The following is a 24,405-nucleotide window of genomic DNA, read 5'->3' on the forward strand; positions in this document are numbered from 1 at the left end:
GTTTTTAAAACAGAATTTAGAGACAGAAGTGGTTTGTTCTTCAACCACATTGGTTCCTGAGACTGCTTGTACTCAGTGGAAAAAAAAAAGTCTGCACGTAAATATCTGTGATCTGCGGGATGGGGGTTGGGGGGGGGGAAGATGCATAAACCTAGTACTGCAAAGAGGCTCATCAAGTCTGCCTGGTTCATCTCTGTATTAGCTCAGAAGGAACATGATCCCAACCAACAACAGCCAGGGAACTCGGAACTGCTCTCACAGGAGGAGAAGGCTTCCCTAAAGATTGCTACTTAACAAATGTTGGCAAGAAGGCCAACAGAGGAGGAAAGGTCCGACCATGTTCCCAAACGGCTCGCCCTGGGGAAAGCCTGACACAGGAGCTCAGAAGACCACTACTATCAGCTCATCCTGAGCAAACCACTTCCTCTTTCTCTACTTCTTACTTTCATTCTGAAAACAGAAGGGCTTGAACAATGTGATCACCCCCTGTGACCCCCTCACCCCATTCAACTAAATCCTATAAAGTTCTAGAGAGGGAAAACAAAACTGATTCATCGAGCCTGTAAATATACACTACAGTTGAAATCTTCTGGTAAATAGACAGACAGGAAACCAAACTAAACCCTGAAGATAAAAAGGTAGAGTTGGGAAATGGAACAGAAACTCTCAAACAACGAGTGGCTCAGGTTAGCTAGTGGAGTTTTTCCACGGGAGTCAGAAATGCAGCAAAGTGGACCAAAAACAAGGGAAAGAGAATTAGCCTCGGTGGACTTAAGCCTCTGGTCAACCCTGTCCTGGCACAGGGTAGATTCTATTTTAATCACACTAGCATTACAAAACACAGCTTCAGGGTCTCGTGAAAGGCGGAGGTCCCCAAAGGCCATTATCCTCCTTCCTCCTAGTGGTGCCTGTTCCCACCCTACACAATCACTAACTTCCTCAGGTCTCTCTAGTAATTCTACCTCTCCCAGCTCTGCTGCCTCACCTAGTCACACCCTGCCCCTCCCCACATCTCAGTCACTCCACGCCCGGGTCCTCACAGCTTCGCCGCTCCTCCCCCACCTCATTCTGTTCTCACCGCCCTGTAACCCCGCCCCCGGACCCAGGGTTTCCGGACTCTTAGATATTTTAAGGCGCGAGCCACTAGGGTCGCCTGACTCCTATCGCGTGGTGTCCCAGTTCGTGCTTTCTGTCCATCTGCTCCCCTGTCGCCATCAGCCATGGGTCCCTGGACCCACTCCTTGCGCGCCCCCCTGCTGCTGGTGCTTTTGGGAGTCTGCACCGTGCGCTCCGACACTCCTGCCAACTGCACCTACCCTGACTTGCTGGGCACCTGGGTTTTCCAGGTGGGCCCTAGAGGTTTCCGAAGCGACATTAACTGCTCGGTGATGGGTAAGCCGCTTCCCGGGATCTCTAGTCGACCTTTTCTGTCCCTGGGTCCTTGTCTCGGGGCTGGCGTTTGTGGGTGACTGGAGAGTTAAGAGCTGACTACTGGTCCCCTGGGGGATCTGACGGGGCCGATAAGTTGAATTTGAACTGCTGAGAACTTCTAACTTTACACTTACTTTCCTGATTATCTCACAACTCTTATATTATAGAAACTTGCTCCTGGTTTTTAAACTGTTTTATTTGCTTTGATTTCGTAGAAGCGAATGGAGAACTGCTTTCTTGATCCTTCACTCAAGTCTGACACTTTCTCGATTTTAAAAATCGTGCTGAACTCAGACTCTGGGACCTAGCAATTTGTTTTCTTTCTAAGTGGGGGGCGGGGGGGCTTCGCTTCCCTTCCTTCTCCTCCCCCCGCCTCCGAGAGTTAGTGGGAAAGGACTGTTTTATATACTAATGCCCTTGACGTTTCAGGCTGCTCTGTTTAAGGATTGCAAGAGACATACAAAAGCTTTTTTTGGTCCCACTTTACCCAGTAGTTTTTGGACATGACAGAACCAAATGCAATGCCTGGCTCATGGAAGGCTCTCAGTGAGTATGTAGTGAGTGAACACTGGGGCATTCCACGTGCCTCGGACTTAGGAAAACACTAGTACATGTCAGAAGAGTGACACTTTTGGTCTTCCTTCTCAGTCAGTTGCACAGAGACACTCGACTCTGAACTGTAGTTTTCTTGTGAGTAGAATAAACGCTATCATATATCTCACCTCCCCCGCCCCCAGCGAAGATTCATTTAATTAATTCCAGGTGACCGGCAGTGTCTACAATTGTTTCTTTTCTAAATTTGAGCGTGGAGATGAGGCAGAAGGGAGAAAAAGTGTTTGCATTGTCTTGACGTGAAGTCTCTGATAAGTTATTTCTCCACCAGTAAAATGAGCCAATTCAAGTCAGATCGGGGATCGATCGATCGACCGACCTGTCTCTATCTATCTATCTATCTATCTATCTATCTATCTATCTATCTATCTATCATCTATCTAATCATCTCAGGTTTATTGGGAAGCTGTTCTTCTTGGAAGAGGAGGCAAATTCACTGGCCAGTGAAGCAGCCTTGGGAAGAGAGACATAGGAGAGGGGAAAGAGAGTTCCTACAGAGGAGGTCAGGAGAGGGAACCAGAGATCAAAATGTCTGGATTATCTAGGGAAGAGCCTCTGGCCGAAGGGCAGCCCAGCCCTTAGGCTGTAAAGTTCTGGGCTTGGTACACCAGGTACAGACCAAGTGGTGCTGGAAGAATCTGAAGATCAGGCCTGCTTTGATACGTAAAATATGCACTTCAGCCCCTTTTCAGGGGTTGAAATCCAACACTCTCCACTTAAGGTGTTAATCTGAAAGAAAGACTAATGTGTAAAACTCTTTAAGTGTTTTAAGAGTTTGGTTGTACTGTGATCTCTCTGCCAGTGTGCTACCTGACACCTCTATGTTCTTCACAGGCTAGCCCCAGGAGCCCTCCTCCATTACCTTACAGAGGGAACAAAATTGAGACCCTTAAGAAAGTGTTTCCTGGCAGAGTCTCACTATGTATCCCTAGAGAGCCTAGAATGTATTATGTAGTCCGGTCTAGTCTCCTAGAAACCTGCCTGTCTGTATATCCCCAGTGCTGAGTTTATAATTAAAGGCTTGTCCTATTAGGTCCAGGAGAGACTGATTTTTTTCATGAACCAAATCATGAATCCCAGTTAGGTTACAAGGTCAGAAAGTACCTTACAATAGAAATTATTGAGGAGATGTACTTCCTTACGTGTTCGGTTAACTTTGATTTGTTATATATTTTGTTTTCTTTAGAACCAACAGAAGAAAAGGTAGTGATACACCTTAAGAAGTTGGACACTGCCTATGATGAACTGGGCAATTCTGGTCATTTCACCCTCATTTACAACCAAGGCTTCGAGATTGTGTTGAATGACTACAAATGGTTTGCGTTTTTCAAGGTTAGTTTCTGTACCAGTCATTTCTTGTCTAAAATTTCTCCTAATTAGGATCCTCTGAAGTGTTCCTTTTAGACCAAGAACATAACCTGAATAGACACTGGCTTTTCTAAGACAAGTCAACTATTATAATTTGACATTTAAAAATCAAACTTTTGAGTAAGTTTGTTCATTTAAAAATGTAAAATTCTGTGTTTATTTATTTTGCTAGCTATGAAAAATTCTTATTTCATATATTACATACTTTTAAAAGTTTCCTTAATCATTGGCTTTGTAGATAATCTATAGGAAGGATAAGGAGATGATAAATTTCATTTTCTAGAGTTCATTCTATTCTTCTAATCATGTCCTGCTAGTTCAGAGAGACTGGCCTTAAGGACTCATTGCAGTATTAAAATGTATTACATATGGTAATGTGAATAATTTATTTGGCTAAAGAAGAGAGGGAAATAGAATTCATAAAAGTCATTATGCTCCTTGGGCTGATTTAAGCAAATGACCAGCTAGCCTACACAGCTGGAATTTTACTTTTCTGACTAGTAAAGAACCATTGTCTGATCATGTATTCAAGCACAGTGCTTCAAGCTACAAGCACTCTCTGGGTTAAAATGGGTGGGACTGTCTAGATTCTGTGGCTCCCATGTGTCTGTTCTTATGGAGGAGCTGAAACTCTTCCTATAGGCTTAGTATTAAATGGTTCAAGTAAATGGAATCTGAAGCAGCTGTTTCTCATTATACATAGAATATATATACAGTGTTTTTCATAGTCTTTTCAGTCTACTGGTACATCTGGTATGAATAGATCATTTATAGACACTTCTGGGAAACTGGGAAATAGATCTGTTAAAAATGATAACAGACAGCCTGACCTCATATGATTTCTCATATGACTTGATTTATCACCAGGAGTGTAGGATTCTGAGCCAAACATGTTTCTTAAAATAACTTTCCAGAGATATTTTAATACAGATCTCTCTTTAATATTAAATAAATAAATAAATAAATAAACAAAACAAAGAGATTGAGAGGGTGACTCAATTCCTATCTAGTATCTAGCTAGCTAGTAAGAATCAGTTAGGAGCATGTTTGATTAAAGACAAGTGTGACTAATTAATTATTTTTAATATCAACTCCAAGCACTGTACTAAAATCCATCCTAACAGTATCTGAATCTCAACTTCCAGGTTCATGACGGATATGGTGGGTGTAGTCAATCTGAATTTAGTTCTCTGTGTGTATTGGAATGGGCCTAGGTTGTATGTTTTTGAGATACACAATTTACCCGTTCTCTTTTCTTCCCTCAAACTCGCCTATATACACTTCCTTTTTCCTTTTCAAATTCATGGCATCTATCTTTTATTTCTTAATACACACAAACACACACACACACACACACACACACACACTCATAAGTATATGTATAACTTGCTCAGCTTGTGTGTGTTTGTTTTGAGGTCTGACCATTTAGCATTGGATAACCAATTTGTGTGCCCTTCTCGGAGAAAGATTTTCTCCCCTCTCAGAACTCCTTAGTTGCTTGTAGCTATTTGTATAGTGTTGAAGCCTCATAGCTTTTCCCTAGACCATTCTAATACATCCATTGTTGTTGTCTTTGTTCAAGGCGAGGGTTTTTTAAACCTCTTGTACAGCCACATTCCTTTCTTTGCTTTCAGATCAAATTTGTAGACTTGACAATCATAGGCAAAAAAAGATACTTAGTTTACACTGTGAACCCTGAGATGCGCCATAATTAACTGTCTGTGGTTTTTTTCCCCCCTATTTTTTACTGATACACTAAGAAATACTTAGTTGGTATTTGCTAAATATATAAAAATAAAAAAAATAAAAACTAAATAAAAAGAATGAGTGGAATGGATGAACTTGAACTCAGTTTGGAAATAAGTTGAACAAATTATTAAGAAGTTGGGAATGGGATAAAAATAGATGAATAATTTATATAGTCTTAAAAAACAAAACTTTGCATTTATCTGGACTGTAAAATACTAGTGAGAAAACAAATAAATTCCCTATTAATTATCAGAGGCATAATACTCAGAAATAAGGCTACAGCAATTTCCCAGAGTATTTTATCATCAGAGATAGCGGGACTATCTGACATCGGAATGAGGAATTGGAGCACACAGTACATTTCTTTTCAAATCAGTTGAGTATTTTGCCAGAGCAGAAGGTTATTAATCACATTAGGTCAAAAGAACTAATTTTAAAGCCAAAGAGAGGTAAATGTGTTTCCAAGCTTAGAGGAAGACAATGTATATGTAAATGACTACTAAATGATTAGGCAGATGTCTTGTACACCTTTCTAGATGCCATTAGACAAATGATTATTCTACCATTAAGTAGGAAGAGGATTCTTACTACACACACGCACACACATGTGCGCGAATGATTAGGTTCTAGAAAACCATGTTTTCTCTTACTGCAGAAAAAAACAAGCTATGTGGTTTATTTGGCTGGTGATGAAGGTAACACTTACAACAAGCAATGTATATATAAGATTTTTTTTTTTGTTTCTGAAACATGTTTTAATGTTTCAGAAACACTAGTAGTTTCTACTACTTGTACTAGTATTCATCAGGTAGTTCCAGATGAGCAGTTTGCAAAGCTGGCTGCAGACCTGGGGACCTGAGTTAGAGCCTGAAAGTCACGAAAGCCATATAGATGGAGATCCACAAAGTTGTCCTCTGACCTTGACTCATGTAGCACTGCACACATACATTCCTCTGTACTTATGCAGTAATAAATAAATAAATAAATAAGCAAACAAACAAACAAATAAATAATGCATCTTAAGAGCAAATACAGTAGCAGTAATAGGGGAAAGTGTTTAAAATTTTATGGAAAAGTGTAAAGTGAAATGACTTTACATAAAAGGAGAGTCAAGTTCTTTGGATGACTTCGTTAGCCCCACATCTAGTTGGATTTTACCACAAGCATTAGGGTATTTCCTACAGTTTTGGGAAACCATATTTCAAGGAATATGTGACTCAAGAGAAGTTAAAACCTTTTCACTGAATAAAGCACATAGACTTTTTTCTAATGGCATAGAATGTATCTTTTCAACTGGTATTTAAAACTTGGGCCCTTATTTCTTTTGTATTTTTAAGACAAGGTCTTGACATGTGGTTCAGGCCAAGGTTGAGCTTGAAATCCTGTCTCAGTCTTTAAAGTACTGGGGTTACGTGTGTGGCCAACAGACTTGGCTTAAAATAGATAAGTAGCATCAATTTTAAAGGTCATGTATAAACTAAATTTACTTACCACAGCTACAAATGTCTAATCAAGTTTGACTGTATACACCCACCATTTTAGTTCCATCCTTTATTATTCTAGAAAACAGTTGGATTTCCAGGCCTTTTTATTAACACATCTAAGACCATGTGCTTCCCATTACATTTGTGAAATGTATTTTTCTCAGATTCCTAATTGTCATCCTGCCCAAGTTTCTTGTTAGGTGGTACATATGTTAAATGCTCATCATGTGTTTCTTTTGTATCCTACAGCATAACAGCAGACATGGCCTCCCCTTCATTCTCTGTATCCTGGCTTGGCTTGGGGGTGACTAATGTTAGTCTCTTTGCTGGCTTTATGTACATCTTATTCAGGCATTAGCTGAAAGATCAACATGTTTCATAAACTTAAGATTCCTAAACAGTAAAAACAAACAAACAAACAAACAAACAAACCGAAGAAAAAACTTGGCCTTTAATTACTTAAAATATGGTAGATTGAAATAGGACTAGTCCATCTGTGGATTTCCATACGCCTTCAAGCTTGTGTAGTTCAAGTGGAACAGAAAACCAGTGACTATATATTTTTAAAGGTTCTCTTTTCTCTAATTCTTTAAGGCAGTTTCTGACCTGCATTCCCATCTAGGCAGAGACCTAAGCCATTACAACCTCCTGTAAAAGAGAAGAGAGTAGTGGGTTTATGACAAAATGGAAACTTCTTGGAAATATTATTTGAAAACCTAGGGTGGTGGAGAATAAATGAAGGTACTCTCTGCATACACGTCCTACACTGTTGGATTATAATGACAGGGATCATTTGGCTCTCCTTGTCCCTGTGGCACATTTATACCTCTTTGAAGCATATGCATATTAAAAAGCAACTGGTCTCTTATTTTAAAAAAAAAAACCACCACCAACAACAAAACCAGGTAGAATATAAAGAGCTGCGATCATGTCTGACTTTATGTGATCAGTGGTAAGTGGTCAGTTTCTCTTTCCTTGTACTTTTATGTGCCTTCATCAATTTTTATGAAAAGCTATATAAAGTTCCACTGGAAGACATACTCGGCCAAACGGTCCAGAGGCAGTCATATAAACAAAATAAGCCTCAAACAATGTCTTCAAGGGAGAACAAACAAGTTACCAATCCCTCACTTTTTCTCAATTTATCTCCTCTGAGGCAGTGGAGAAGAGAAGGGTAAAAAAGAACCTCATCTTGTCTTGAAAACAGTTATTCAAAGGGTGAAAAAATAGAAAGGAAAATAGACTTATTATAGCTAAATATTTGTATTATAGTTATTTGTGGGAGTTTGTAGATAGTGGTGGGGGTTGGGGAGGCATTTATGAGCCATAGCTTCTGTGTACTCAGAAGACAACCTATAGAAGGGATCCATGGTTCTTTCCCTCCACAATGTGGGTTCTGGGGATTAAACTCAGGTCTTCAGGTTTGGCAGTAATCACCTTTGCCCACTGAATTATCTCACTCAACCCTTGGTATGGCTTTGCATTTTATTTGATGATAGTCAAGCTGAATTTTCTGATTATTGAGTTCCTTTTTGAGCTCTCCAGTCTTAGTTGAATTATAGACTAACAAATAATAATAAAGAGACCACCACCACAGGGTTTATAAAACAAGCTATTACTTAGAACTTGGCCAACATATTGGAAAGCCAATGTCTGGTTTCTAGTTCTGTCTGGTTATAGCTTGTGTGCCAGCAATTTGCAAGTTTCAAACTATTCACCACAACCAGAAATGTCAATTGTGTTTTCTACAATAAAGGGTATAAGAACTATGCACTAACTTTTTCGCTAATTCCTTCTGGGATTATTTTTAATACAACACAATTTTAGAAGAATTATTTTTGCTTTTAGGAAATATATACTCTGTATGTTAAACATAAGATTTATGTTTTAAAACTTGAGATTTCTTCTTAAGACTTTTGGTGAAGGGTTGGCATCAAAAGCATCTTGATTTATGCCTCACTTATATTTTCTTATTGATCTTATTGATAAATTTTGTTATAACTCAGTTTACCACTGTAAACTCTTCATAGGATGTGACTGATTTTATCAGTCAGTTGTTCATGCAGCTGGGAACTGTGGGAATGTATGATTTGCCACATCTGAGGAACAAACTGGGTGAGCACAATTGAAATATCTTTATCTTCATTGTTAAGCCAGCTTTCTCCTGCCATGTTGTCGTATGCAAATCAGTGCCTATTTATTCCTCAGAAAAAGAGAGAATGCATAGATTGTTATTTTCCTATGCATTCTTGCTTGAGCTTGCATTTCTGCTACCTTTAACTTCTCTGCTGTTTTATGTAATGTTCCATTCTCATGTGTTATGATTGTACCATCAAATCCCAAGTGTCATAAATAGAACTTTAGAAGACATGAACCCAAAAAGGAAAAGTGCAATCTGGCAAAGGTTGGCTAACATACAATTCACATTTGTGAAATTACTAACCTGTCATAGCTTGCTTACTCTTTTTCCCAAAGACTTCTTCAAGGGAGAACCATGTATAGTATATATCCTGGTACCTAGAGATACTTCTAAGTAGCATTACTACCTCATTAACATGTACAGGAGATACACCTATGGCCTAAAGGTGCAAGACTGATGTCAGGTTTTTTTCTATCTTTTCGAGATAGATCTTTAGATAGATCTTTAGATAGATATCATTTTTCTATCTTTTTTGTAGTTCTTTCAAAATGAATTGGCATGCTAGTCACTTATCATCAAGTTGTCATTCATCTTCTTTAATGTGGCTTCTACTAAAAGCATAGAATGTTGACTGCGAAAAGAAGGATCACTTTGACTCATTCATTTCATATTTTCAGAATAAATATGGAAAGTACTACTCACGTAAAATTTGATGGGAATAATGGGTGACAAGCGAGTAAAATCTTAAACTTTAATATTATTTCTTCTTGCTCTTCTTTTTCTTGGTTAGTAATCCCTGAAAGTCAGATGATAAAAAAAGGAAAATGAGAACAGGTCTCAAAAGTGTCACCATCTCTGTAACCACATTTCAGGCTTTGTACTGGGCTTTGTAATAGGTCTTCAGCATCCATATAAGCAGAAAGGAACTGTTCCTAGGCTGCTCAATCACTGCATCTTTTGAAAATTTAGAGAGTCAGGCATCCTCTAAAATCAGCTCAGTCTGAGTGAGCATAATTGACAGAAATGAGCTATGTCTTCTTTGTTTTTCAGGAAACTAAGTAAGTAGAGAATATGTTAGTTTCCTGTAGTTTCAAACTGCACAGAATTTTTAATTTGTTTCACAATGGTACTTTAGGAGAAAGGTTCAGTGGGAAACCTCCCCAAAGTGGATCACTGGTTTCCTTCTCAATACAATTTATGAAATTCTACCCTAAATCTTCCACATTTCCTTCTAAATTTGGAGAGACATCTACCAGTAGAAAAGTTAAACCTTAGTCTGTGTTTCCTAACTGGGGTATATACCCTAGTACTTAGGCAAATATTCAAGTAGCATTAGGACTACATTTAAATGTGTACAAGACACGTAGTATGGGCCTAAGATGCTAGAATTTAGCCTGTTGCTTCAGTATACTTTAAAATCACATTAGCTTTATAGAGAGGCAGTTACTTTCAGATGCATGTGCTTTGCAAGCATGTTGCCTGCATGCATAATACTCTTTTTTTTTAAAAGCGTTGAGCTCAATAGCAATTTTACATGAATGTCTTTAATAACTTAAAAAAAAAAAACTACCAACACCTAATGTATTAGTGATGGTATTGCTTTTTTAAAAAAATTTAATTAACAAAGACTACTATGATAAAGTGTTGAAAGGTGGTATGATCTTTGTTTCTTGTAACCTTAGTTTTTGTTTTGTAGCTATTAAATAGATCATCTGTTGAGAGGCTCTTTTAAAACCACAGCCAAGAACAGACTTTGGCTTAAGAGGCAAACAGTTGGATCTACCTCTAGCAGCTAGCAGAGGCCATGGCAGCTACAGTCCCTTCTGGAAGCTGCTTGCATGTAAAATGCAGAGGAGTCCTGGTGACCTACCTCCAAGGCAACTGCCCGCCTGAAGGATTCCTTGGAAAACAGTAATCACCACTGTGGAATGTGAACAACCAGAAACTGTACAGAATAAAGGAAAAACATTGTGGAAGAGATGAAGTCTCAGAGGGCTTCAGCATTTAGTGGGAACAATTTATAACGCATCAAGTGTTTTGTTTTGTTTTTCCTTTTTCTATTTGAATATCGTGATGTTAAAATAGTTTCTCCAAACTGGACAGGATTTGGGTTTTTTATTTTATGACCTATTTTGTGTGTGTTTGTTTTGTCACACTAAAAATTTTGCTCACAGTTAATTTGTCTCTTCCTGGGTACCTTCACTTTTTAAAATTACTTTGAGATATTCCAAAACCTAGAAGGCTTTGAGATGTCATGAGATGGAGAGATTTTTAGCTACTGGAGGGAAGATGGTCCTGTTGAAGCCACAAAGAAGGAGAAAAGATGCTTTCTTAGCCATATACTAAAAGAATGTATCTTGTAGACAGTGACTCTGCAGTGCCCCCAGCCAGAAAGATGGTGTGATTAATGCTTTTTGTTTTCTATTCTTTTTTTCTTCTCTTTTCTGTTCTCTTTAACTCTTCTGTTACTTCAGTTTGGCTTTTAAATTTAGGTGCTAGCTTTTTGCTAAGGACTTGACATAGTATAAATGTGAAAGTTGATGGAACTAGCCTCATTTTACAGTTAGCAATGGTTAGTCTCCCATAATGCTGAAAGCTCATACAGTTTTTGACTATAAAATGATCATCCTAATCTTTCAAACCTAAGAACATCATTGGGGATAAAAAGTAAAAGTCTTATCAAAAAAGTAAATGGATTTTAGAACCACATTTGGGTAGTTTTTTTTTTTTTTGTACATTCCAGTACAGAAGTATTGTAAATATTATTAGTTCAGTGGGGTGGTAGAGTGTATATTGCATTGGCTGTTACTGAAGTCGTAGGAGAGCGCCTTTCCAGTTTATGTTTCCTTACCACTGAGTCCACTTACTTTCCTGCTTTTAGCCAGAGTTCTTGCACTCAGCAGATAACATTAACTTGGCTTTCCCCTTAGCAGTCCCACACACTGGGAATCAAACTTCAGTATTAATCCCAATGAAATCCCTTGTATAATTGACTTTCTTTAATTGCACTATTGTTCAGCCTGATTGCTATCTTCTAGCTTTTTCCTGCTAAGCAGCAGAGTCATTTCCTTCTCACTTGGTTTCCAGCTGACTTGGAAGACATAAAAGGCATGTGTACCTAGTCCATGTCAGCCACTATGCTTTTCTCCTGGGTCTGAGTTATGATCACTGTTTTATGTCATGTCAGATTTACTTATTTGGTGATCTTCTGTTTATTCTTTTCTCTCCTGCTTCTGATCCTGATAGTCTTCAACATCTAGGATGCATTTGGCACTTCATTAGTGAGAAAGTGTCCATTAAGAATTCCCCTTGTCTTCTGTAGGTAGATCTGGTTTGTACTTGTAAAGGAATGGTCCAGTGTCTTTATCTTCTGGGATGGACACCTGCTTTTCTCTCTTTATCTTTAATAACCAATGCAAATAGTACTTCATAGGTCTGGGAAAGTAAAGTGAACTTCTCTTTCTGACGACTTTATATGAGTAATACTAGCCTTCAAAGTGTCAGCTACTTTTCTCATCTTGTGTATAAAACACCATGACTAAGGACACTTATCAAAGAAAGTATTCGATTTGGCTTATAGTTTCAGAGGGTTAAAGTCCATGATAGAGGAGTGAAAGAATGACTTAGAGCTCATATCTACATCCATAAGCACTGGGCAGAGACAGCTAACTGGAAATTGTGTAGTCCTCTGAAACTCAAAGCCCACCTCTAAAGAAGCACCTCTTCTAATACCTCCCCCAACAAAAACACACTTCCTAATCCACCCCAGACAATTCCACCATGTGGAGACAAAGTATTTAATTATATGAACTTACGAGAGAGGGGGAGCCTTCTCATTCAAATCAATACACAAGGCATCACTTTTCTTAGGCTCTAGAAACACTGGCCAAGGATGGCTATATATCTTTTTTGTTCTCTGTTCTAAGAAATATTATTGAGTTTCTTGCCTGAACAGCCCTTAAAGAGTTACATATTTTAAAGCTGATTTTCAAGGTCTAAAATGAAGTTGGATACACTCTCTCTCTCTCACACACACACACACACACACACACACACACACACACACACACAGAGAGAGAGAGAGAGAGAGAGAGAGAGGAGAGAGAGAAAGGAGAGAGGTACTTGCTATGGGAAATATTTTAATCTAAATTTTGTTTCTCTGTAATTTGGTGTATAAATGTTTATGAGGGTAATTAGTGGGTACAAAATAGTAGGTATGTGCCAGAAGGACTTCCAATACACTAGTGCTTAGCGTCGTTTGTCATAATTGCCTGTTTGTATTCCATTCTGCTTTGTAAGAAGAGGGATTATTGACTCTGTATTAAAAATACTGTATTACCTGCATTTCGTGTAACATATGTCAAAAAGCATGCAAAAAATGGGTTTAATAAATAATTTTGTAAGAAAGAAGCTTGAAGAATACCTTATTGCGATATAGTTTTTATTGATGTTACTAGACTGCTCTTACCTTTGAGCCATTAGAGGCTATGGCAGACCTCGGAACATTTGTTAAATGATTTCATTCAAAAGAGATCAGACTCATTTTTTGCGTGTGTTTATTATGCCTTAAACTTCTTGCACTCATAAAGCCAAAAAAAAGAAAAAAAGAAAAAGCCCATGCTCAAAGTAGCAAAGTTCTAGCTTTGGGAGCTATTAGTGCCTGAGGAAAATAGAGAATTTTATGTCTGTAGTGGTTCCTGGGTCTGGGTTTTTTAAGTAGTCTGAAGAGGATAGGTTATGCTCCACAGCTGCTAAGTGTAAGAAGAAATTGAAGCTAATTAACAGTTGAATGTATTTTTATGTTTTCTTCCAACCTCACGTTGAGACTTTGTGAACCAGGAACTGAAAATGAGCCCAAGAATGCTGACCACTTTGCTGAGTGGTAAATGGTAGTTTGTTTTTTTGCTATTTTTGGAATATATATTTTAGCTTAAATCAGGTGTCTTCAAGCATAGGTAATAATCAAGTTTAATATCTTCCATTCTTGTATTTGAATCTAAATGTCAATATTTTCTATTTAAAATGTACCATCATTTGGTTACAACTTCCTGGCAGCTTTGCATTTGATTAGAATTCAACTTTTTAAATAAACTGTTTAGTTTTGTTAATAGGCAGAAAGCCGATGCTTATTCTTGGAACAGAATTAAGGAAGTTGGCTTCTTTCTGAGAAAGCTATGGTAGTCTGGAGATGTTTAGCCAAATGTGGATTTGGTTAAATTAGCCTTGTTGTTTCTTAACACTTTCCTGACACTATAAACGGAGCAGCAAATCGAGTGCTTTAGCTTGCATTGGTGCTGCTATTGAGACTGAGAGGTGTGGGGAGGCAAAAAGTTTGGTGACCCTTTCCTAGAATTGAGTGTTGCTCAGATGTCATAAATTTCTATATGTGTGTTTATCATTCAAACCTCAAACATCTTAGACATACTACCCTGGGAAGGAGACTTAGATGTCCAGATTTTTATTTATTCTATGATTTGTATAGATAACTTTTAAAACTACACAGATATACTGCTATAGTGTTATCACACAGAAGAGATATTCAATGATTAAATGAACAGTGTATATTGTAATAAGTCATTTCAAGAAGATATGATTAATAATTAAAAATGTCATCATAATCATAATTTCCAAAAGCACTGTTGATGTCTTACTGCCTACATTTGCCTCTAGAGGGCTATGACTTGGGTGTGCACCACTACCAGTCTTTGAAATAAAAAAACAGCACAATTAATAATTTGAAACATAGAGTCAGTTTTCTGAAAGCATAGAAAAAGTGTTAAACAACTTTGTTACATAAATACCTTCAGGATGACGTCAGATGATGTCTTTGCTACTTTTGTCTTGCCTTTACAAATGTTTAAACATGCTCATTTTGTTACTTTTGGGGTGTATTTTTAAACTTCACTATTATCAGGGAAAGTAGGATCAGTCATAAATATCTTGTTCATTTCAGTTAAGAACACAGAGCTCTCTAACTGTAGCTTGTTTAAAGCTTCATGAGTGATAAGTGATAAGTGATAATTCCAAAACTGGAATTTAAAAAGCAAAACTGTTGGTGTCTCCTGACCAGTGTATTAGATGAAATATGCATTCACATATTTGCTGTACAGTGTATCCAGAGAAACACTGGAAGGACATTAATTTAAAAAAATATCTTTAAAGTATCATGTAGGGGACAGTTATGATGCTAAGGTCCTCTTCCCCAATTGGTTCTTGATCTGTCTGTAAAAAAAGCTGGGGCCAAGTGCTGGGCGGAAGGTAGAGTCAGGACTTTCCCATGAAGAAAACGCAGATGGAAGGAAGGAAAGAAGGAGATTTTTGCCATGCTTTAGAGGCAGGAGAAGCCAGCAGCCATGTGAGGTCTAGAAAGGAACTGGGGCCTGTGGCCAGTACTACAGGCAGGTAGGTGGTCAGTGATGTTTGACAGGGGCTAGGTGGGACTAGCCACTGAAGTTTAGGGCATGTGGGAGGAGTGGAAATACAAATATTATTAAGGGCACGCTTTTCCAAACTGGGAGATAGTAACAGTTAGCAATTGTGTCCTAAGGCAAATTGAAAAGGAACAAACAGTGTGTGTGTCTTTTGTTGGAGGATTCAAGGGAAATCAGGTGAGAGCTGGTAGCACAGTCACCTCCCAGAGTAAAGGGGGCTAAAGCATACATGTTACAGTATCAAAAAAGAGTAAAAAGATATAGGATACATGGCTTAAATTGTAAGATATCCCCAGGAGGTCAGTATTATTCAGTAGATCTAGGAGAGTTGATGAATTCATGGTAGTGATGGTCGTGGTTGGAATAGGGTTAAGGACATTGGAGAATACGTGACAACTTAATGGGAACTTTGAAGAAACAGAAGAGCGCCTGAGACAACAGTTCTCTGAACTTAAGAGCTACATGTTGGGAGGTCTTCCAATTGTAGCTAAATCTCTAAGTTTTGCAGTAGGAATTGGCAGAAGTGAATGGAAACTTAAATTGGCTCATCTGTACAAGTCAGTCTTCAGAGACTAATGTTTATACAAATGAAAAAATTCTTTGGGGAAAAAAAAGTGACTACATTTAATGCTGGGTAATGTGGCCTGAATTTCAGTCTTTTAATCCTCACAAAAATGTATGAGTTCACTGCAGCTGGAAGAGTCCCTGAGAACTTTTCAATCAAGCAAGTAATGAATTCACCCGAAGAGGTCCTTCAGGTTAAGGTTTCTAGCTCTTGACCTTTGACCTAACATAATCAATGCCACATTTCTACCTCTTTGGACCTCACTATACATGTCTGCACTGTGTCACCCTGTCCTGCTTCTCATAGGTTGATATCAGCTTAACAAAAGAAAACTCAGATTTCTCTAGTTATGAAATAATACAAAATATAATTTTAAAGAAGAAAATGAGTCCATGAGTTTAATGCATCAGAAGTAATTGCACCCGGGTAGTGGTGGCGCACACCTTTAATTCCAGCACTTGGGAGGCAGAGGCAGGCAGATTTCTGAGTTCGAGGCTAGCCTGGTCTACAGAGTGAGTTACAGGACAGCCAGAGATACACAGAGAAACTCTGTCTCGAAAAAAAAAAAAAAAGAAGTAATTGCAAATGCCGGTTTTACTATACTTATAGGATATGGGTTACAATAAACAACTTGTAGATTTTTTTTTTAAATACTCCAAGGTATATAAATTAAAGTTTCTGCAGTAACAATTATTTATCAGACTTTGCTAATTTTATATAGAAGCACAGATGTGAGATTGTACAGGTTGGAAGTGCTACATGGATGTTTGGAACTTTTAGGTGAATCTGAATTTACATCATGAAACAGGTTTGGAGAGGAGAATGAGCATTTCAGAACACACACAGACATCCCCCCCCCCCACACACACACACCGTGTGCTTCCTGGCTCTTGGATGACTGGACATTATAACACTGTTATTATCAATTCCATACCTTTTCTGAGTTTTGTAAGTCGACATTGAAATAATTCTTAGTAAGATTTGTTCTTAATTCAATCTTTTCCTATTCACTCATTCGATAATTGTTTCCTGCTGCCAGAAAGTTCCCTAGATAGTAAATAAACAAAAATCTTATTTTCACAATGCTTATGTCTTTATGTGAAGAATAATCATAGAGGTTACCTGAGGTAGGATACAGTCTGTGGGATGGAATATATTGCAATCAATTCCATTCTACTAATGAGTGTACAAATGGAAGTCACTGACCCAGGAACATACAAGCCCAAAGTAGTAGAGCTGGCTTTTATCTGGATATTCCAGGCTTCAAAGGTCTTGTTATCCTTTACCTCTGCTCTGCAGTAATAAGCAAGCCCTTGGCAAGAATGGCAGCGTTGGAAATAGTCATGTGCCACAGTGTGAAGCTCTCCTGAGTCAGCTTATCTGCAGTATTTTTAGAGCATCCCTTGGATTAAAAAGGAACAACAACAACAACCAACAAGTGTCAGCTGTGAAACTTTGCAGGGCCACTGGTACTACATTAGAGAACTATTTCTCCTTATCACTAGAGGTTACTGTGAGGCTGGGATAACACAGATGGAAGCATCATTGGGAAGTTGGCCTTTGCTCTGTAGTTTCTGGGCTTCTCTCCTCTGGGTTGTTCTCCATTCCAGCTGTTTGTGAAGGAGCCATATATGAAGAAACATTGCTCTGTATAGAGGACAGTGTTTGGTTTTAGGAGTGCTTGGTATTATTAAACTCTAGTTTAACAAACCTTGCAGATCTTTTATTTCTACCCTCTGAGAGTACATTATTTCTGTGTTGTCTTGAGCCTCTAGGATCAATAAGGAATCTGTACAGTGTTTATCAAATAAGGGAGTTTCTGCCTTTGTGATACAAAAGCAGTTGGATATGATATCTTAATATTAATAGCTGGTTATGCTTCTCAGGGTCCAAGAAAAGTGTTTTGCACTGTGAGACACATTTTCCAGTTTCCCTAAACCTTGATGAGCTCACCCTTTCTTAGAGAACTCATTAATTATGCAAAACATTATGGGTTAATAAAATTATTCTCAATTTTCATATTTGAAACCTTTTAGACCGTTTTTTTTTCTTTTACTTTTTCTATTATACTGCCGTAAATATTTACTGACATTGCTACAGAGATATACAGAGACAGAGAAACATTCTGCTGTAAGGAAATTTACAGGGCTCATAAAATATTAAGGCTGCTTTCCAATGAGGAGACTTGAAAGAGTCAATGGTTCTCCAAGGCCTACCTAAATCATCTTAGCAGATTGTATAGAATCTACATTTAGTCTACTGATCACAGAAATTCTGTATTGTTTAATATGTCTATGTCTCGACTTGGCTGAGATCTTAGTAAGTACATTGTAAATTGGAAATAATTGTGTCGAAAATGCATTTATTTCACTTAACCTGCCTAAGGGCGCCGAAGAGTCCAACAGACACAATAAGCACTAAAGCATTTGCGTTTGGCCATTGGGAACAAGCTTATCAATTCGCATCAGATCACTGAGCCCCAGCGTTATACTTCTGAGTGTAATTTCTTTTATTCCTGGTGTCCCTTGTTTTACAAATAAATATGATGTAGTAGAATTGGCACCAACTTACTTATGCCGATGCCTTTCTTCCTTCTGCCTCTCTCCCTCCCTCCTGCTCATTCTGTTCCTGTACTCCTCATCAGTGAGATGTCACTGCATGAAAGTCATGGGGCTTTGGAGCCAATGTGACTGAATTCAAACCCGGGTCAATCACTGCAGTATTCTTTCAGGGGTGACACAGAAACACGCTAAGGATCATATTACTGAATAAAGTGTAGCCAAAAATTAAGTTGCCTCATAAAAGGCATATTCTAATGCACCAGGAGACTAGTAGCAAAAGAGGAGTTTGTTTTGCGATACAGAAATATTAGTTATCTGTTCTTCTAATCTACTGATGGGAGCCTCTCTCGACAAAAATGCAGAGGAGGAAAATTCTGTTCCTGCTACTTGACAGCCCTGTGGGCTTCAGGAGGATGCCCTGCAGCTGAAAAATCATCAGAAATACAGGATGATTGTTATTTCTTATAGACTGTGAGAATTATTAAATGCAAGATGCCTTGCGTATGATAATTGCTTTAAAATGTGAGCTTTTTCCCATAGACATTCTTTCATTCCTAAAAGTACATTTTGTTTGGTGGTTGACAATGCTAATCTTAGAAAGACTGATTTCTCTGATCTCCAGAATAATTATCAAAACATCATCAGCTAAAATGAAGTTTTTGTTTTGGTTGACAGAGGGCTACGGTTTATCTTTAGGGTAAATAAGAGCTAAGGAAACAGACTTGAGAGCCAAGCACAGGTATAACTGATCGTTTACCTTCTTTTTTGGTTGCAGTATGAAGTCAGAGGCAGCACAGCTGTCAGTTACTGTCATGATACCATGACTGGGTGGGTCCATGATGTGCTGGGCCGGAACTGGGCTTGCTTTGTTGGCAAGAAGGTGGGAAGTCACTATGAGAAGGTTAATGAGAATGCAGCACACCTTGGAGGTCTCCAGGAAAAGTGAGTTGTGACAAAGGATATGTCCATTTAGCTTTGTTTAATGGTGTGTGTGGTATGAATGTGTGTTTACTTTTAGAAATTGTAATTTTGCTGTGTTATGTAAATTGCACGTAGCCGTGTTACAAAACTGTACTGGAAATGGATGTGGACTGACTGAACTGACAAAAAAAGTAATATTTGAACACATTTCACAACCAACAATTCAGGGAATGCTTATAAACAAGAACATGATCAAAGGAACCACAAAAAAAAGAAAATTACTAGTAAAGGAAAAAAATTTTTTTTTGTTTTTTTTTTTTTTGTTTTTTTTTTCGAGACAGGGTTTCTCTGTATAGCCCGGGCTGTCCTGGAACTCACTCTGTAGACCAGGCTGGCCTCGAACTCAGAAATCCGTCTGCCTCTGCCTCCCAAGTGCTGGGATTAAAGGTGTGCGCCACCACCGCCCGGCCAAGAAAAAATTATTTTATTGGTTGTGGTATAGTGATAACTTGCATAATACAAGTATATGATGAGGCTACAACTAGTGTCCAGTTATAAACTCACCAAACTTCAGGCATAAAAAACAATGAAAGTCCTTGGTACTTTTGCAGTTTTTTATTTCCTTGGGCTGTCACATAGAAGCCTTGCAGACTGGGTGGCCTAAAGGGCAGTTTTTGCTCTGGGTTTTGAAGGCTAGCACTTGGTTTCTTCCTAGCTTGATGCTGACTCCTCCTCCACACTGTGTCCTCACTTGGACTTCCCTGTAGTATCCTACCTAACCTACTCATCTGAGGACTCCAGTAAAACTAGACCAGAGCCCACACTAGTAACCTCCTTTGGCCTTAATTAGCTCTTTAAAGACATGTTTCTAACTACAATCTCTGACTGAGATATTGGAGGTAAGGGTTTTAAGTATTTTTTTAATATTTTCCTTTTGAGATTATAATATAATTGTGATATTTCTCCCTTCCCTTTCCAAGGGATAAAATTCAGCCTATACTGTGCAGCTACTATTTTCATTCAGGTATCTGCTATAAGGAACCATACAAACAAGAATCCTCAGGCATTATTAGTTTTGCAAGAGGGAGATCAATAAGTATTATTTTCTTTTCCATTTTGTTTAGTTGGAAAAGCCACTAAAAGTGCACATGAACTAAACATTCAAACCAAGTGATCCTGGCAAGGAATGGCTGTAGCAGTGAGCTCATGGAAGATGTGACTAGGAAGATGACTTAATCTTGTCTCTCAAAGTGCTTACCAAAATGGAAACTGATCCAGCCCTTCCTTTTGAGTTCAGTCTTCAAGTAGATTTAGGTGGTATGGCTCTTAGAAGCAGGTTCACCTTGCAGTTTTTCTGATATGCTTTGTACTGTTGAACCTGATTGAACCTTTCAAGCACTGCTTATATAATTGCTGTGCACTGATATGCAGGTTTGACAAATGTTAGAATTCAGTGAATAATTAACAATTTGTTTTGTAAGCATGTGCTTTCTATGTTATTTCTACATCCATGGCCAAGCATTTCACACAAAGGTAGACAAATGGTTCTCAGGTTAATGTTTTTATGAATCACGTAAAGAACTTATTTCAGTATGATTCCAGTGATCTGAGTTGAGTTCTCAGATATTTCTGCTAATGCTGGTTTTTGATAGCATAAAACCCCTATGTGGAATAGTACTTAGGAATTGCTTATTTATAAAACATGTATGCATATACTTGCTTTGTTCATATAACAGATTATAAAAGTGCACTTTGAAAGGGCCACTTAAAGTCAAGATCATAGCTTGGCAGGTAGCCTAGCATAAATGGGGCCCTGGATTCTGTACTTAATGCTGCATAAACCCTGTGGCAGTGCATGCCTATAATCCTATATCACTTAGGAAGGAGAGATTTAGTAACAGAAGTATAAAGCCATCTCTAGATACATAAAGATTTTGAGACGAGGTCCTTTTTCAAAAATACAAAATAAAATAAATAAAATGGACATGCAGAAAAGATAATACTCTCATGCCAACTACAAAGATAAATATGGCTTTAAAAAGAAATTACCTGTAAAGAACGTAACAATTTTCAGCTTTCCTCTGTTGCCAACTGTCTTCTTGAAAGACTATACCACTCCCACCCTTGACACACAGTGTGGGTATCAGTTTTATTGGAGACTAGCTTTACCTGAAAAGACTTCCTCTGAAACTATGTCCCTTTGCTGTTGTCAGACTTTCTGAAAGGCTCTACAGTCACAACCACAACTTTGTGAAGGCCATCAATACTGTTCAGAAGTCTTGGACTGCAACCAAATATGAGGAATATGAGAAACTGAGCCTACGAGATCTGATAAGGAGAAGTGGCCATGGCCAAAGGATCCCAAGGTAACACAGTGTCTCTCCTTGTCAAAAGTAGGAACGTTAGTACTAAAGATCACCCTCCTTCCACATTCGCCCCACCTGGATGTCCCATCTTTTTATTAGCCATCCTAATTTAATGGGTGTTGTTGTCTTTTTTCTTTCACCTTCCTTCATATTTCTGCATACTGTCCACGTCATATTTTGGGCCCTTTCCTATGCTCTTGGTTCACACCCTGTCTTTTCTTTTTTTTATTCATATGCTTTGTCTTTTCTCTTTAATGTCATTTTTAGCCATTTTTTGACATGTTGGGAGTCTACTTTCCTATCCTTAGCTATGGCTGTTACTGACAACAACCTAATGACTAGACTATTCCAGGTAATATAAATAGGTTCATAGCTGTGTTTTCTACTTGACTAGTTTTCAAAAACTATGATAAATGTTCTTGAAAATGTAATCTTCATTTTACTCCCATTTTATGCCACCACTTCTGCTCCCTCGGGTATCTCTCAGCTTGTTCATAGTAACTGTTACATTTGCTACTAGAAAAAAATCTGAAAATCTGGTTGTTTTAATGTTCAAGAAAAACTAATTCTTTATTTCTCATTCATCTCTTACGTCATCTCCTCCCTAGCCACAGCTTTGGAAGCATTTGCCGTCGTTTGTTTGTAATCTCATGGCATCTTCCTGCTTTGTGAAATTATATATACTATATTGTATTTCTCTGAGTAAGAATTTGAGCATTCTGCATTATCTTTCTAGAATTGCAGCTTTGTCTAGGAGTGGATTTGTTGTTTCTTACCATTTGTTAAGCATCCAAGCTATTCCTCTGATGCCAAACCTTTTTTAGGAGAAACCAACATGGTTAAATAGAAGGGAACCAGAGATCAATAGAGGTTGATAAATTATTTAGGATGATTATTTTCTCTAACATATTAAAATATTCTTCAATTTGCAGAGCATTCAAAGGTTAATTCCTGGTTAGCTATAGAATGTTTTATTTTTTTATGATTTAAATAAGCCACACAATGATGTAGCTCTTTAAACTAGCTGAGATACATCTGTATTTTTTTTTTCTCAATGGACAGATGAACTTAATTTGATGGAAATGTTCAACTATGAGACATTATGGCCTTTTTCTGTTCTGACTAATAACATCCTTTTCTTAAAGTAATATTCTATAATATCTCTCAAAACCTGTTCTAGGGGCTTCTAGCACATATGCTACTCTGGTTTGTCAAAACTGGGATAAGGAATACGCCACAATATACCTTTCCTGGATTCATGAAGCAGGGTCTGAATGTGTCTGTGACAGAAAGTTGAGACTTATTTAACAGAAATCTGAAGCAGAGGGAGTTAGCAATGGAAACAAGAGCTTGTTCTGAGAGTCTGAGCTTCACACTACACTTTTGCCATACGTTACATGCTTTGTTTTAGGGGGACTCTTTTTCCCTTAGGTTCTATTCACACACCATCCTCTGCTTTATAGAAAGCTGTTATTACCACCTTTATAGAAGGCTATTATTATAACCAGAGTTCCATAGAGAGTTTAAGGTAAAGATGGAAGTCACATAGAGAAGGAAATAATAAAGCAAATTAGGAAGTCTGACTGTTTGATTTCCAGTAGAATTTTGCATACAGCTTGATTCTGCTGTAAATATCTAGTTGTGTAGTGTAAAGTCTCATATATCCTTAAGTGGAGCCTTAAGAACTGCTGGAAACCAGGGAACTGCTGAAATCATGAGCAAACATCACTTCTGAGCAGCTCTCTGATGCAGACATTTCACTGGATTTCTAAGACACTGAGGCCCAGGCATTAAGACCAGATAACAGATAGATAATATCTGGAAAATGTTTCTAATTCTCATGTTAGTACTCCTAACCTCCTCCTCCTTTTGTTCATGCTCTCATAACCTGGCTTCCCCGCTTTCATTTTTGTTTTTTAGTATGTGTGTGTGTTGTGGCCAAATACTCTGCTGTATAAGATAGAAGGAAGATGGAAGTTATCATTTCAATGCCTCATTAGTGACAGAAAAGTATATCAGATTGCCAGTATCTTATTTAGTACTCTCAGTGACATGTACAATAATGATGATATTATCATAGCCGCTATTTACAGATATGTCTTCATGTTTGAGTTATTATTATTGTTGTTGTTATCATCATTGTTATTATTACATTGAATTTTTTGACAAAACTCTTTGAAATAAGTATGAGCATACCTGTTTTCATAAGCATAAACTCTCAATTACCATATTCAAGCATACTAAAAGTAGCTTTCACTGTACACAGAAACTGACTGTGTCCTGAAAATTTACAGTAACTGAAAGCTACTTATGTAGCAGAGTTATGCAACTGAAAATTGTGTAATGACCACATAGAACCACTCAAGGGACACGTGTTCCTTGGTTCTCAATTCCTTAGAATCAAAGATGAGGAAACCATATTTTAAGGAAAGACTTTATATTGGTATTAAATGTAGATTTCCATTCTAGGCCCAAACCTGCCCCGATGACTGATGAAATACAGCAACAAATTTTAAATTTGCCAGAATCTTGGGACTGGAGAAATGTTCGTGGCGTCAATTATGTTAGCCCTGTTCGAAACCAAGGTAAAACTAACAAAAGTCCAAGCTTTCATTAAGGTACCACAAGCTGTTGTTAATTGAATACTTGTTATGTATTGGGCTCTAGGATGGATGTAGGGATACAGAAAAGGAATAGCTGTGGTCTTTCTACTTTAGCAAAGAGATGGAGGCAAAGTGTGGTGGCATATGTCGTAGAGGCCGAAGCCAGCACTGGTA

The 24,405-nt window shown here is 38.0% G+C and overlaps 1 protein-coding gene across 3 annotated transcripts in view; it reads left to right on the forward strand.

The window, feature by feature from the left end:
- The first annotated feature begins 1,105 nt into the window (after positions 1–1,105).
- Ctsc (cathepsin C) overlaps positions 1,106–24,405 on the forward strand; it is a 32,035-nt gene continuing 8,735 nt past the window's right edge. Inside the window, exons 1-5 of one of the 3 annotated variants that reach the window (XM_028774633.1) lie at positions 1,108–1,392; positions 3,230–3,375; positions 19,117–19,283; positions 21,476–21,628; positions 24,098–24,213. In XM_028774633.1, coding sequence (XP_028630466.1) covers positions 1,221–1,392; positions 3,230–3,375; positions 19,117–19,283; positions 21,476–21,628; positions 24,098–24,213 — 754 coding nt within the window. In that variant the 5' untranslated portion in view covers positions 1,108–1,220. Of the gene's footprint in view, positions 1,393–3,229; positions 3,376–8,674; positions 8,760–10,480; positions 13,202–19,116; positions 19,284–21,475; positions 21,629–24,097; positions 24,214–24,405 lie in introns of those variants that run through there. The other 2 variants (XM_028774635.1, XM_028774634.1) reach the window with 2 other exon arrangements.

The sequence above is a fragment of the Grammomys surdaster genome, unplaced genomic scaffold (genome assembly GCF_004785775.1).
Source record: "Grammomys surdaster isolate TR1022 unplaced genomic scaffold, NIH_TR_1.0 242, whole genome shotgun sequence".
Taxonomy (NCBI): domain Eukaryota; kingdom Metazoa; phylum Chordata; class Mammalia; order Rodentia; family Muridae; genus Grammomys; species Grammomys surdaster.